The sequence below is a fragment of the Cyprinus carpio genome, chromosome B18 (assembly GCF_018340385.1).
Source record: "Cyprinus carpio isolate SPL01 chromosome B18, ASM1834038v1, whole genome shotgun sequence".
In the NCBI taxonomy this organism is placed as follows: domain Eukaryota; kingdom Metazoa; phylum Chordata; class Actinopteri; order Cypriniformes; family Cyprinidae; genus Cyprinus; species Cyprinus carpio.
The window spans coordinates 4172409-4189313 of NC_056614.1; the positions used below are offsets into that span (position 1 = coordinate 4172409).

The 16905-nt window shown below is 36.5% G+C and overlaps 1 protein-coding gene across 10 annotated transcripts in view; it reads right to left on the minus strand.

The window, feature by feature from the left end:
- LOC109084092 (LARGE xylosyl- and glucuronyltransferase 2) overlaps positions 1–16905 on the minus strand; it is a 96235-nt gene that overhangs the window by 38846 nt on the left and 40484 nt on the right. For 8 of the 10 annotated variants that reach the window (XM_042743527.1, XM_042743526.1, XM_042743530.1 and 5 more), the window contains one exon: positions 1018–1104. The exons of 1 other annotated variant lie outside the window; for it this stretch is intronic. In XM_042743527.1, the coding sequence (XP_042599461.1) occupies positions 1018–1104 (87 nt within the window). Of the gene's footprint in view, positions 1–1017; positions 1105–4307; positions 4387–16905 lie in introns of all 10 variants that reach the window. One more of the 10 variants, XM_042743533.1, reaches the window with a different exon arrangement.

A 16905-nucleotide genomic window follows, 5' to 3' on the forward strand; every position in this document is an offset into this window, starting at 1 on the left:
AAAAAACATTAGATGTAAGATTAAACCCTAATGTACACAACTGATAAGAAGAAGAAACATGTTATTTCAAGAAAAAACATGTCAATTTACGTTTTTCACTGTAAATTATACAATTACCTTTTTTTCACTTCCAAAAAACATTTTTTTAAACAGTATTTTACTGTAAAATTGCATTAAATGTAATTGCATTTATTCACCGAATATAATATGGAAACTTAGTGTTAACAATTTAACAGGTTTTCACTGTAGCATTTTTACAGTATTTTACTGTAAAAATCAATCAGTTTTTTACAGTGTACACAATACTATATCACCTCAAAGCACTTTTATCATAATGCATGATTTGTAAACTAATACATTTTTAATGTGTATCACATAACCAGCTCCATATATGTGTCTTTCCCAATATAGTAAAATTGCTCAGTAGCGCACCTGGTATTTTTTCATGAGCTTGGGTCGGAAAGATTCCTCACAGTAAGCTACCCAAACATAAAATGTTAGTAAGAAGCACAATGTGTCCGTCATTTTACTCACAGGTGCCATTTTCCAGATAGAAAGTGACTGGTTCATCTTCCATATCTATGATTGACACACTGACAGTGCTGCAGAGATTGTCTCAATTATACAAGGAAAACAGCTGAATAATCCCATTGTCACAAGGACAAAAATATATATTTATGTATAAAAAAATTTCAAAATACTACAAAAAAAAATCCCAGCCATTTGAATGCACCCACCATTGGCAGTTTGCACCTTATTGTATCTAGATGCACAGGATCAGTCTCTATCCATCTTGTTCATTTTCATGCCAACACCGCCCACGTAATCATGTAAATTTTCCAGTAATCTTTGGCTGTGCTTCAAAAGGTCAGCAGCCATTGGGGTCAAAGTTTAAGTGTTTGAACCTCACAATGCTTGAACTGCGCACAACATATCATCGAAACAAATTATGGCAAAAGCACGTCAGAATAATATTTCAGATAATAAAAAAAAAATAAACTTCCACTGATGACTCACCAGAATGTGTCCTGAATCTCTATGATGCAGAAGAGACGTGTTTGCTGACCCAGACTGGAAAACCTTTACTTTCAACCTCTCTGAAACCTGCAACAGAAGGTAATAAATGCCAAATTAAATATGGAGCTTCTGTTGTACTTAATAAATTATATGAAACAAGACTACAGTGTAAAGTTGAACTCAGTGTATCACTCCTACACACACCTAAGGTACATTTGAAAAACTAATCTTTTGGAACCTAAAAATTGATGAGATATATTTCAAGCATTTAAAGATGCTCTTTTAACGCACATCAGTTTGTTTGGTTGCAGCTAGGGGTGTCGCGATATACCGATATTGACCGGTATTGACGATAACCGTGATATTCAAATCATCAATTATCGATATCGTGTTAATTTAGAGTGTGACGATATACCGCAATATTTAAAATGAACAGTTCTCTTATGATAACATCACATGTATATACTCCAGCGGAGAGCCGTGTTTGTCAGAGTAAGTTTTCATTATTTTACTAGTCATAAAATGGGAAATGTTATATTAACCTGTTAACAGCGTTTTTCTCTGTTCATATATTTAAATAAAGGGTGATTATTTTAATAAGTACCACGTTTTTTTTTACTCGTCTTATTTTTGTATTTGGAATCAATACGGCTTCTGCGTAGTAACACTTTATTTCTTTGTTCAAATCTATTAACAGTTACACGATTAAAACTGATCTTGAAAAACTGAGGGACCACATCGCTACATTAAACTCGTAAAATATTAAGTTGGTCGCAGTGCCATGCACTTAATGCCTCATTCTTCAATAAGGTTCATTAGTTAACATATATAAATAACAAATAATAATGAACAATATTTCCACGGCATTTATTAATTTTAGTTTGTTATTTTCAGTATTTACTAATGCATTATTAAAATCACAAGTTGTGTTTGTAAACATTAATGCACTGTGAACTAACATGAACAATGAACGACTCTATTTTTATTGACATTAACAAAGATTAATAAACTGTGTAATAAATGTATTGTTCATTGTTCATTCATGTTAGTTAATACATTAATGTTAACAAATGACATCTTACTGTAAAGCGTTACCATTAATATTTATTCGTCATACTGTTGAACTTGACAGTATTTTCTCTCTTGTTATTTCATAGGAGCTTCAAAGAAGACGGAGAAAGCCAGAGTCTTGTGTCCTGCGTTCAGTATCAGTATCCTTATGTTCGTTGGGTGAAAAAGAAAAACGCAATAAACAAAGTAAAAAAAAAAATTTGACTGATATCTTTCCCCCCCAAGGTTTCTATAGATATCGCGATATATCGATATCGTGGATTCTTATGGCCACAATAACTGTGATATGAAAAATCTAATATCGTGACAGCCCTAGTTGCAACTTAACAAGTAAGATTATTGATATTGATTGAGGTCGACTTAAAGAAAGGTCAAACCGAGGACCGTGCAGTGAGCAAATCATGCATTGATACAGCATCTGTGCTCTGCAGGAGTCGTCCTTTCATCACGTAGCTCTGACTCAAAGGTTTGTTTGGCTGTATATTAAACATGCTTTATCTCTCACTGTTTTTCTTCATGCAGAGACATATTGTGTCCTCCTACCTACAACAAGAGCCTGTTGAACTGAGGATAGCACATCTCAGAGCTCCAGCTGAGCAAGCGTGATCAGCGTGCTTGGCCAGAGACTCTACAAGGAGGAGACGGACCACTTGTAGAAAACCAAAGGGGGGATTCTCAACTGTAGGCATGCTGGTCTAAGCTGGTTAGAGCTGGTTTAGTATTGGCCTAGCAAAGCTATTTACCAGCAAAGCTTAGTCAGCTGACCTGTATTGTCATTTTTATGAAGTAGGCTGACCAAGGAGGTCTCGCTGGTTAAGCTGAGCTAATTAATACACAAAAGATATTTTAAATAATGCTTTATTCATACAATGAAAGCCAGTTAATGGGGGGGGGTGGGGTCTGGTTGATGATAGGACTCAAAGTCTGAGCAAATGCTACAGCATAAAAACATATAAAATACTGGGCTGAACATAACAACAGACAGGTGGCCTTCAATCCATCAATGCTATATAAACTGAATACCTGACATTCTAAATCTGGGTCTGTGAAACACATATCACAAGAGCCTTAAAATTTCACAGGACAAGTTTCTGGGGGAGGGGCGTAATAGTAGCCTGTGGTGCTTGTGCACAGCAAGTTGATGTGGTCTGCAGGGTTATCCTAAGTCCTCTGTGACTCTTAATTGCAGTGCTGTCATTCCAGTTTGTGTCCAAACAGCATAATAAGGGGTCATTACGAGACCAGAGTGGAAAATAATGGAAGCGTCATTAAAGCCTGGGGGAAGCGATATCTCTCCACAGTGTGGGGGGACAGGTAGTCTATTGCCCTGAGGAGATTAACAAAATGAGGTAGAGTGTCTCTGCCAGAGGCTACATTCACAGACACAGTGTTTGGGACTGACTGACCATCATCACACACAGACCAAACCTGAGCATATTCAAATTTGAGAATAATGTTTTATTTAAAGTTTACTTTTGTAAAAACGTTTGATATCAATTACCATGCTTTCATTTATACACAGTTCTATATAATACGTCCATGGGTATATAAAATATAATCTGTCGTATTTGAAAGCCCTAAACCGCAAAGAAAACAAAAATAACGGCTTTATTCAACAAGTCTACTCCCCTGAGTTACCGTCTTCCACCATTTTTGATAGTATCACAATGCATACACACGCTTTCCCCTAAGCGTAAAAATCGCTGATTATGTTTACCGATTATGTTGAATACGTTCTTACTCTCCAAAATGGCAGAATGGCGGAACTCGGAGGAGAAGAATTGTTGAATAAATTTTTTTTTTGTTTTCTTTACGCACAAAAAGTATTCTCGTAGCTTCGCAAAAATGAAGTTGAAAATTGGGTTTGGAACGACATGAGGGTGAGTAATCAATGACAGAATTTTAATTTTGGATTTACTTAACCTTTAAGTGGGTTAAGAAACATTGTCATGAAGTATACCTTTTATTTCATTAATATTATATCATACACTACAAGAGGACATTCAATACAGTTAAGAACAATTCTTTTTCAAAAGGGTTAATGCGCCACCCAACGCCTACCACTGTGCTCTGTCTAGCTGTTTTAAGAACACATCCTGTTTAAACAGACCCTCAAAAGGCAGTTGCCTACATTACTCTAAATGGACAGCAAGGATTTTTTATGACACAACTGTAATATTCAGAATATAAATGTGTAATAATGAATGTGGGGTAATTACAACATATCATGGCTTGAACACCCCTCACGTTTCTCTGAATTAGCCCCTGCTATTTGCAGCTGCGATGGAAGGAAATTGCCTGAAAAGAAAAAGAAAGGACAAAAAGAAAATACACAGAGGATAAAAAAAAGATGTACGCTCTGGTGAATAATGCTAAACAACAAACGACAGCTCCAGCCTTCAAGTAGAACAATACCATCATTAGATAACGGGCTGTTCTCTTTTCAAGACCGACCCTCGGGTTAATGAACGTATCTGCATCGCTTTATGCACCATTACATGGCTTTATCTTCCCATGTCGCTAATGCGATTCACGACAAAATTCAATGAAGAGATGTGCCAAAACAGCAGTCTACACCAGCCCTGAAATGCCTGTCATGACTATATCCCTCAAGGCATGAAAAATGCTGAAGATCAGTAGCAAAATGTACAACTGAGCTTGGAAGTAAGCAGCAGTTTTCTACCATTTTGTCAAGACCTTCGTGCACTTATTATGGAATATTGTCACCACTGAAAGTATCTGAACATGTTTGAAGTGGAATGAACATGAGCCATCCCCCATATTTCCCTTTTGAAATAGCATCACAAGCTGGTGAAGGTGACATTGCCCTGTGTGAAACTGCAGTTCTCAGGAACAGTACAGAGAATATCAATTTTCTGTAATTAAAAACTATTTTTAATCCTGATTTCGCCTGAAATCCGACCTACAACCCCTCGCTGTGCTTTGATGATGAAAAAAGACATATGCGCTGTAAAATCTGATTGCATGAGGCACATTATAAAATAGCCGATATACACACATCTGTGACCACACATCAATTAGGTTTTATAATGTGCTATAATATGAAAATTTTATGTGCTCAGTTGCCAGGATACCATATACAGCCTACAGCTGAGCTAACGAACCTGATCATTAAAGATCTCTGATTAATCAATATATTGATTTGGATGAATAAGAGTTTTTGTTGTGATTATTCTTATTAATGAATGTAATTATTCATTGCATGTTGGTGCATTTTAAAAATTCTGTCTACTTGGGGAAAAAAAATGGAATTGTATTTATTTTGTATTTTTGAATTGCATTTTAACAGAGGCTAACTCTCTTTCACAGATATTTTGTATTGAAGGACTTGTGTTCTGGTGGAGTAAAAGGTGATGCAATGACAATCTACGTTCACATGCACTCAAATAAATTGTTTACAGTCGGATTGATGAGCTTGATCTGAATGAAATTTAGATCAAATTGAAATTGTTGGTGCAGACCTGAAATTTTTCGATCAATGGAAAAAAGCAAAAACAAACAATGCACACAAATGCTTGAATCTGTCTATGTTTTTCAATCAGATTCAAAAATTGCATACTTGCACAGTGCCATGACATGCATGTTTGCAAATGTTTTACATCATACAGACGTATTAGCAAATTTTCACATTTCTCTTCTTAAACTCTAGAGAAGATATATATATACACGATTACCAGTGTCTTTTTCTCAGGACAAACATCTGAGAAACTGAGACTCCATTTGGCATCTATTTATCTCATGCAGTCTAGGAGAGATATCACAAAGCTTTTGTTAGCGATTCCCCTGCTCATAAAACCTACTTAAACTGGTAGCCATGTTTTTGGAAAACAGTAATGACCATCTCTGACCAGATAACAACCAGCTTTGAGAAGCTATAAACAATATTCCATGCTCCAAAACAAATCTTTCAGCAAAATGTTTTTTCCTTCGGGCATGAAAGAAATCTCTGTTAAATGAACTTTGTGCAGAGAGGTAAAATGAACCAAAATAATTACATCAAAACACTCTGCACAATAAAACCAAACTGGCACCTCTCAGCTTCCACACTCTGTCTATCATGCCTCTTGCTCCACGTCACTGCGAGTTACAGTGATGAATGTATGTTTCGCTCACAATTCGAAGCCAAATGCAAGTGACTGGAGTCTGCTCAGTTCATTGTCAGCATTTTAGTCCCAATCCTGCAGAAATCATAATTTCCTCTCTTCCACTTTCTCTGCCTCCCCCACAGCTTTCAAATTCTCCTATACCTCCAGAGTGCAATTCCATCAGGTCCCAATGGCAAAATCAGATCAGCACCCAATAGCCATTAGCTCCTCTATTTAAAGAGATCTATGCAGTTGTGAAGGCTGCTTAGAGTCAATTACGCCGCCTGTCTGTGTTTAGCCTGTGGCCGTACTGCACTCCGATGGAAAGATTATTGAGTTTTATCGCTCTTTTAATGGAGAACTCCCCCCAGCTCTCACCTCATGTTGATTCAGACCATATGCAGGGCAGTAAACCCCCTCCAAAACCTTAACGCTGCACGGCCAACTTCTGCCCCGAACCGATAAGGAGCAGTAACAAAAGACATTGATTTGGCCCATAAGGATTAAAAAACTGTCCATCCAGAGTCGATGCAGTTTTATGACACAGTACTAAAACTCAAATGGCTGCATAGTGCTGGGAGGTTGAGTAAAGTTCACTGTGCCGTTAAGGCATAAAACGGTGACAGCTGAGGTGTGTCTGTGAATGTAAAGGTCAGTATCTGCTGTGTTATTCTGAATTCTAATAGTCATACAACAGATAACTGTCGCTCAGCTACATTATTGACTGTTTCTCTGCTTTAAATGAAAGGAAATCTGTAGGACAAGGGACTTTGTGAATGAATCCGATTTAGACGATGAAAGTCCCAGTGGGCTAAAGCTTACTGAATGTAGCAGGAGCATCGAAATCCCTGGAGGTAGATAAAAACCCTCCATATTTCTGCAACCAGACAGACGGCTTCAAAGGAAAACACACAAACATACAGAACAGACCCAAAATACAAATTTCCCTTCCGTCCAAAACACACCTCCAGCACTGTTCCCAAAGGACTAGGCAAAATGGAACTGAATAGTGTTTCAAACACACACACAACGGCATATAATGCATAGAGTTTAACCTGCTCTCAGTCTTAAGAGATTGACTGAAGTGTTTAAGGGTCTTTAGGCAAATAATTTACTACCAAACTATTTTTGCAGTATTCAGTATGTATATATAGGCCTGTGCACAGAATGCATTACACATAGTCTATTTTTCAAATCTAAATTTAGATTATTTTCAGCATTTCGGTGAAAGTCTAAAGCCTTCTACAGACTGCACGATTTTTGCAATCCTATAAGATTATCGCAGATCACACTGTGCAACATAGAGCTAAAAAACTTGCATGCATGTAGACTATATGATGATGACACCTACTGACTCTACTGATGGAAGAATAAGGGAAAGGAAGGGATAAGAGCTTGAGGTAAGCAGTTTTATGTTTTAGCGCCATGTCGTGTTGATTTCATGACGCATTTTTATTGGCTGGTCTGTAAATGTGGGTCGTAGCAGCAAACGCACTGTGCAATGGTCATCCTGAATTTCTGACACTGTCAGTAAATTATATAGCTGTCTTTGACCCTCACTCACTGTATGACATAGGACCACCAATTAGGAGGCCACGATCACAGAAATCACCACGATTGTTTCATGATGCCAATCTTTCGATTGGAACAGCCGAAAACTGTGCAGTGTGTCTTGGGCTTTAGGCAATGAGTATCAATAAATCTGATTCATGTGAACCATTTCACCCAATATTTGTGTTTATATGCTTGTAGAGTATAATGCTATTAGCTTAGCAACATGATAACTCAAAACTCAATCAAAATCAATCTGAACAATTGTTTTGTCTATTTAGATCATTCCAGATTTGTTACCTTATATTCTGTTTGTTTTTAATTTAAGATGCAGTCTTGAAAGACAGCTGCCTATGTTGGCAGTAGACAGTGAGGCAGCTCTCCAGGTTCTGAAACAGAGCCATGGAAGACCTGGAAGAGCTATACTGTATACCCCACAATGCAATGCACTCAACAGAATTAACTGAATTAAGCATGCAAAAAGGCCATGTGATGACAAGCATACTATTGTAAAATGCACAAGCTTCCAAGGTATCTACGAAATTTAAGTCAAATATAAGACAATCTTTTTGAAGACCTGCACAAATTAAATTAACAATGTATGTCCATACAGAACAAACTGATACAATCTCAAAATAAATAATGTATCTCTTACTTAATTAAACAGGATGAACTAAAATATGAAAAAAACACTTTTACTGTACCTTCTGAACAAACTTCAAACAGTGTTGTCTTCCAGTGCAAATGTTTAAAGATTATAAAATCAAGATATACTGAGAAGAAAAATGACATTAAATGATAAATCTTGTTTTATGAGAAATTGATCAACTGAAGTTGATCAGAAAGAAGTGAGTTTATGATTTAAAACAAACCAAAAACAAGACGAACAAATATATGCCAACGGGCCCAGAAAAATCAAGATTTGTTAAGTGTTCATACCCCACTGACAGATATTTGATCTTCTTTTAAGCATAAACTCCATTCATTATGTTCAATTCAAAAAGACTTCAAATATCTTCATTTTGCATCTCAAGTATATGGATTTATGGAAGTTTAGATATTTGTATTGGAAAATAAGACAGAAATGCTGAGAAAGATATTAGTTTTTCCCCCTTTTGTTTTACAGTGCATGCAACATGTAATGATATGACTTTGCATTTAAGACTTCCTGCTTTGATTTAAGACTTTATTTAAGGCCTTAATTTATAAATGGGAGAATTAAGACTTAATAAGTTAATTAAGGTCTTAATAAGACCCGTGTAAACCTTGTCAAGATGGGTTTTAGTCATATATATTGAAATGAATGTAATAATTTAATAATAATGTAATAATAAATACATATGAATTAGAGGTCCATCAATATCTTATTTTGCTGATATAATAATAATGTGTCAATAAAAATAATAAAAAGACTGTTCCAATACTAGTAAAATCTATGTATTGAATATGTTAGATAATATTCTTCATCTCTATAATATACTTAGAGGCCCAGATAGAAGCTACAAGAGTTTATGCTAAATTAAACATAAACATGCCAAAAAATAAATAAATAATAAAAATGCCAGAAAAAGACTTAATGCACAATCCAGGACACAGACACTAGGACTCTTATTTTGAAATGTCTGTGCTTTACTACTTTCAGCTACTCCTTGAAAAGATGACGTAGGTAAAAATGTAGAATCAGAAGCAATTGTTTAGTGTAAATGTGAGGTATTTATTGGTTGCAAACTACTCTGAAAGGACAAGCCTGTAGAACGTGCAATAGTGCAGCATTTTGACTTTGAACTCACATTTATTCAATTAAATAATTGCCTTTTTTAGTTTCGTAATCCTATTGGGCCTGCAGCCCGCGGGGACCCTGGTTTCACAGACATTTAAAAAATAATAGACAGTATGCAGTTTACTTGCTAGTATACACTATTAGAATTCCATTTCTAAATTTAGCCACACTCTTCCACTGCATTTGACACAGAGATGGAGGATCTGCTTTATAAAGTAAATCCTGCTTATATTTGTACACAAGGTATGAATGCAATTGATAGACACAGTGTCCTGCGCCATGGCTTTTACTAACAGCCCATTTTTGAACACACATCACACTTCTCAGGGGAAAAGACAACAGGATGGATTATCAGGTAATGTTCCATTAACAGGCAAGTGCTGCTAATGCATCCATAAACACAATTACAATGAAAAACTAGCACAGCGTGAACGGGGCAACTGATTTTTTTATTTTGTTTTTTTGCTGATATTATGTTTGCAAGACCATTATAACTGACCAAGCGGACACGTGATGCTGGTTGACAGCAAGTCTCAGATCCTCACATATTTGTGTCACCCTGTATCTCTCTCTCTCTCACATAGCAAAGCAACTGACCTTACTGAATATTTAACAATATCTTCCTTTTTTCCCCCTCGTTTTCTTTCCTCCACCCACTCAGCTCGTCAAGCGAGTCCTTAGTCAGCAGTAAATCCCACAGTTCCAAGGATCTGGCCCAGCGTGATCCGTACCACAGTCTCCAGGCAGGAAGAAGTAGCAGAGGAAGAGAGTCGGAGTTCAGCTGGCAAGCAAAAGACCATGGGGGATTGTGGGTAACAGACCAGCCATTCCAAACAGCCGATCAGACAGACACATCACCACATAATGATTATACAACTACTATAAGAATATCCAACCTTACCCGGATAAATACAGCACACTGGCGTTAAGTGATATGTAATATAATCTCAACTGCTTGATTGTTCTACCTTCAAAAATTTTTACTATATTATCCTCAAGCGATATATTAAAAAGTTGGATATAAAGTACACCCTACTTTATCTGCATACATACACTCACATAAAACTAGAATAGTCTACTATATAGCAAATCTCAGTGATTGTTTATATTATTGCACAGTTTTCATATATCCAACTTTATTCGAAAACACACTACACTCAAGTAAAGTGATATATACTATAGCAAATTTCAACTGCCTGATTTGTTTTAAGTTTTCACAAAATGTAACCATTTGTCATCCAGCTCTTTATACAAAGCTGGATATATAACAATGTTCAACTTTATTCTAATACATAAAGTACATGCAATACATACAGTTGTACAATGCATACAAGTTAACTGTGTAGTGCATTACATACTACAGTATATAGCAAATCTCAACTGCTTGATTGCTTGCATTGTCACAAAAAATGTCAAGTGCATTATCGCACAGCTCTACATATAAATTTGGATATACTGTATATTATGCAGTACACTCATGTAAAGTGATATATACTGTATACATCCCAACTGTTTGATTTCAGTGCAAAATGTAACTATATAATCAAGTACCTCTTTATTATAAAATTGGATATAAGCATGTCCCACATAGATAGAGTACACTCATTCAGAGCGTAAATTTTGTTATATAAAATGTTAACTACATTATTGTCCAGTGATATATTAAAAGTTTAACATATAGCACATCTTACTTTACCTACATACATACAGTATACTCATGTAAAGCAATATATACAATAAAGCAAATATTGTTTTTATCATAGCAAAAATGTAAATACAATTGTCATGAAAATCTATATGGTGCAGGCTTATAGGTTCTAACGCAATCTGATATATTCACATCATTATTCACATGGCACAGCTGATTGGTTTCTTTTCACATCAACAGCCAATGAGCTTGCTGCTCAATATTCAAATACTTGACTAGGGCTTGCTTTAGCAGTTGCAGTGCGCTTCAGAAACCCTTCACCTTCCCCAGTTCCACCTGTATAGATCTGCTAGGGTGATTTCATGTATGCTATATATTGTGGTTATTTCATATATATGTGCAGCAGCAGCATTTCTTACATGCTTACAGCAGCATGTCTGTGGATGTATTCACAGTAGCGAGTATATGTACTTGCAGATCTATTCCGCTAAGACCAAACACTTTAACTTTGCCATGTATATTACCATGCTAAATTCTTAGAAAGTTGTGATAACAGAAACTGTATTATTGCATAGCTCCACATATATCGGTAGATATATATTATATCCAAAATATTTGCATACATAAAGTGCATTCGTGTAAAGTGATACATAATATGTAACAAATCTCAACTGCCTGTTTTTTTTTTGTTTTTTGTTTTTTTTAGCAAAATACAGCTATATTATTTTATAGTTGGATATACAGCAAAACGTGAAAAGCAGTAGATTCTATTTAGCAAATCTTGTAATGCAAATGTAAACATAGCAAATCTCAAATGAATGATGGCTTGTAAAGTTGCTGTAAAACAAATTTTGTTAAAAGAAGTATTATAATAGTTTTTATGTGATGTGAGTGTGGGGATTCTGCAAGCAGTTCGTAACATATTTATTTGTATATTTCACAATGGCGATAAAAAGTAAAACAATAGTGCACAAATATCAGATCACATTGTGGAACAGCCTTGACAATAGGCACACTGCATGCTTTTTCCCAAGAGTCCTGAGAGCTCTCTCTCTGTGCGGAGAGATTTGGGCATTGAGGCTTGTTGATAACCCTCCGCCGCGTCCTTTGAGAGCACACTGCAGGGGCCGGGCCCCGCTCCTCATCCCCCAGGACAGCCATATTCTCTATTATCATTCATCTGCTTTCACATGTGGAGAAAACCAATGAATGTTGCTTATTATAGCTGCAATTTGGTGCGTTGTGGGGGATGAGACATTTTGACTGTGGACCTGTGATTGCACCCAAATGGAAAAAGGGCCCAGGGGGCTTCATCACACACTTTTTGTCTTGCTAAACATTTAATGAAGTGGATGTGCTTCAGAAATAAGCTAATATGAAGTAGGCTGCAGATTGTTGTGCTAAAACGAAGCTCTCTCTTATAAAAATAAGTGTGCTTAATTGTATTATATGTGCATTTGTAGTGTACCTCAAATCTTGAAAGTATATTTTTAAGAATCTGTACTTGCAGATAATATTAATGAAATAAATTGCCACTTAATTGTACTTAAAGACAGTACACTTTTATGACTGTTTCTCTAATACTTCTAATACCTATTATGCTCTTTTACAAAATCTTAATTTTGTTTTTTTTTTGTAATTTACATTATTACAATACCTTTCTCCCCAGCATGGCACAAACGGCTTGATTAGTTCTGGATTTAATGAAGGCCCACCTTTCCCAAAAATGAAATATGTTGTGATTGGTTAGCTGTCCCCATTTTATTCAGCACAGTCAGTGAAGGATCGAATGCAATACGAATATGCACATCTTTTTTAACAACCAAAAAATGGTTTCGTGGTCTATTGAGGAAGTACAGACGATCCTCTCATTGATAGCTGAGGTGCGGATCCAGCAAATCTTGATGGGGTGACACAGAATGTAAAGGTTTTTCAGAATTCACAGCAGTAGGGGCGGCGCAACTATAATGATGTGAATAATCCCGCCCACTCTAAAGCGATAATAAACTGCAGTGGAAACACAAACTGAGCCGAGCCGAGCCGAGCCGTACTGAGCGGAGTTGTACCATCCAGTGGAAAAGTAGCATAAGATACACATAAAAACAGAGCTATTCTGCTACAAATGTCATAAACGGTTCACACCTCCGGCAGCTGATCAGGCGCATTCCCCAGCACCTCCTACTTGAAATCAAACAACACAAGATTGTGATCGCCCTCACTTACACACACACAATGGGCCTTTATATGTGCAAACGAGCTAGAGGGGGGTTATACATGTGAATGCAGAACCTTAACAGCAGTATGTCGTGCATTCAACTAAAGGGTCATCCAACTGGTCGTAACCACACAGGCACATGCTGGTGGCTCCTCAAAAACGAATCCAGGGTCTTGAAGGCCACCAGACTTTAATAAAAACAAACAATGACCTTTGCCACCGGCGCTTTCATTCTCACACCATCTTCTCTGACCTTGGGTCCTGGACGAACATAATGTTACATGTTAATCATAATGTTTGTCTACTCATCCTGGGCAAACGTGCCTGCAGATGTCTTCAGTGAAGAATTGTAGACAATGTTGTATCAGTGTTAGATGAAAGCGAGTCAGACATGTTCTGACAGGGGCTTGATGTTGTGTTCCTGTACAGCGAGGAAACAAAGGTAGTTTGTGGTTAAATATTTAATGTTTAGGCGAATATCAATTTTTAATCCTGAACATCACTTCCTCTCTTTCTCCCAGATTGATCATGGACTCAGCACATGCAACTGTCCAACAAAAACTCAAATGTCTAATTAAATTGTTATGGCACTGTCAATGCAATGACTTTTGCTTCTAACTCTTCTGTATTAACACCCTTGAGAAAATGAAGTGTGCTTAAAGGGATAGTGCACCCAAAAATGAAAAATCTGTCAGCATTTACACACCCTCAAGGTGTTCCAAACCTATATGTGTCAGACACAGAAGAAGATATTTTGAAAAATATTGTAACTAAACAGTTGATGGTACCTATTGACTTATATAGTATTCTTATTTATTCTTTTTCTTTTTTTCATGTCAGTGGCTACCGTCAAATGTTTGCTTACCAACTTTCTTCAGAATATCTTCTTGTGTGCTGAACAGAAGAAGAAAACATCAGGTTTGGAACAATTTGGAACAACAAGGGTGAGTAAATGATAACATTTTTATTTTGGGGCAAACTGTCCATTCAATTATATTAAATCTGCACTTGTATTTCTAGAAATCGGTACTTGCTGATAATATAATGTTAATGGAAAAAAGTGAAAGTGAATGAAAGTGACGTGACATACAGTCAAGTATGGTGACTCATACTCAGAATTCATGCTCTGCATTTAACCCATCCAAAGTGCACACACACCGTGAACACACACCCAGAGCAGTGGACAGACATTTATGTTGAGGCACCCGGGGAGCAGTTGGGGGTTCGGTGTCTTGCTCAAGGGCACCTCAGTCGTGGTATTGCTGGCCCGAAACTCGAACCCACAACCTTAGGGTTAGGGGTCAAACTCTCTAACCACTAGCCCAGGCCACTTACATGTAAATAGAGTGCACTCTCATGTCAAATATTGTCAAATAGTGTCAAGTTTTACTTTAAAGTGCATTTAATAATTTTAATAACACTTTGCCATGCTATGTTCAATTTTGGTTACACAACACATTAGGTGAGAACATGACACATGACGAATGCAACTGTAGAGTATGTGCTTTTGACACACATGAGCTGCAGTGCATGCATAAAATCTGTAGATTGCACTATGCCTGACCCCATTCCTCCCCTATAATATCCTATCAGCCTTTACTATCCCAAGGAAAAAAGGCCAAAAACAGGACAGTAAAGTTGAGAATTTGTGACAAGACCATTAATTTTCTTGCTACTTCTATGTGAAAGCAGAAAATCAATTAAAAACAGCTTTCCTGTACTGTGGCAATGTCAGCGGTGTGTCGTGGGTGCTGACCCGCTAGTCATTAATGCTCTCAATCCTCCTTCAGGGTCACTTGAGTTCTTCTCTCAGTGCTGTCTTGTATAACACTATTCATGATACTCGCCTTCAGTCTTTATTGGTATGTTTCAGCTGACGTGAGTATGGGATTATACATTACTGCACCTAAAACTCAGCCCTTTTAAACACTATCAAAAGCTCCTTAGCTGTAACTGACCTCAATGCTAAAAACAGCATTGTGGAGTTTTGCATTGCAATCTCACAACAAAGAGAGGCCTCTAGTGTTAGTGACGAGACCTGTGGCAAGGTTTTCCATTAAGACAGAGAGGTCACAGATATCTGCGTGTACCTGTGAGGCTGAGCTTATGATATATTAATCACTGCGTGTGACCCCAGGCTGTGAAATTAGCACATACACACTCTCATTTCTGTCAGATGAACTTTACACGAGTCATTCGTGACAAGTCAAAGGGGAACATCTCAGGAAATGAAGCCTGTTTTAGGATCCTTTTGATGGAATCATTTTGTTTCATTTTAGAAACAAATTCTCATGATTATATTGCTAAATAAATCAATAAAATGTTAAAACATTTTCATTACTGTAAAATAGTAATGCAAATCATGTACAGACATTTTATTACACTTTATTGATTTTTTTATTACATAAATTTAATTAAACTCAGTGTAACATCCATCCATCCATCCATCCATCCATCCATCCATCCATCCATCTATATCTATTTATCCCTACCCGTCTATTGTCCATCTTTCTACCTGTCTATCCATCCTTCTATCTATCTATCTATCTATCTATCTATCTATCTATCTATCTATCTATCTGTCTGTCTATTACTATCTATCGATATATCTATCTATCTATCTATCTATCTTCCTGTCTATCTATTGTCTATCTATCTATCTATCTATCTATCTATCTATCTATCTATCTATCTATCTGTCTGTCTGTCTGTCTGTCTGTCTGTCTGTCTCTTTCTACCCATCTATCCATCCATCTTTCTATCGGTCTATTCATCTATTTATCTGACTTTGATCTATCCATCCTCTATCTATCTGTCTAATAAGGCAATAAAATGTTAAAACATTTTCATTACTGTAAAATAGTAATGCAAATCATGTACAGACATTTTATTACACTTTATTGATTTTTTATTACATACATTTAATTAAACTCAGTGTAACATCCATCCATCCATCCATCCATCTATATCTATTTATCTCTACCCGTCTATTGTCCATCTTTCTATCTGTCTATCCATCTATTTATCCATCTTTTTATCTATCTATCTATCTATCTATCTATCTATCTATCTATCTATCTATCTATCTATCTATCTATCTATCTATCTATCTATCTATCTATCTATCTATCTATCTATCTATCTATCTATCTATCTATCTATCTACCTACAGTACCTACCTACCTACCTGTCTGTCTGTCTGTCTGTCTGTCTGTCTGTCTGTCTGTCTGTCTATCTATCTATCTATCTAATTTTAGTGTAAAGTATTTTGCAGTTTAAGTAAACATATTTCTTATATTTTTTTATTACATATTTTGGACTTTTCTCCACCCCTGGTCACTTCAGCCCCATTCACCAATCAACCTGCCCATACTGATGTAAAGCACATTGAATTCATGACATTAACTTAGAGTGACAAAGAGAGAAAGATGACGGAAGAACAGATGCATAACCAGAGTAGGATGAAAACATGTTTGTTTCGGCATCGCTCTGGGGCTCACTATCCTTGCAATTCTGT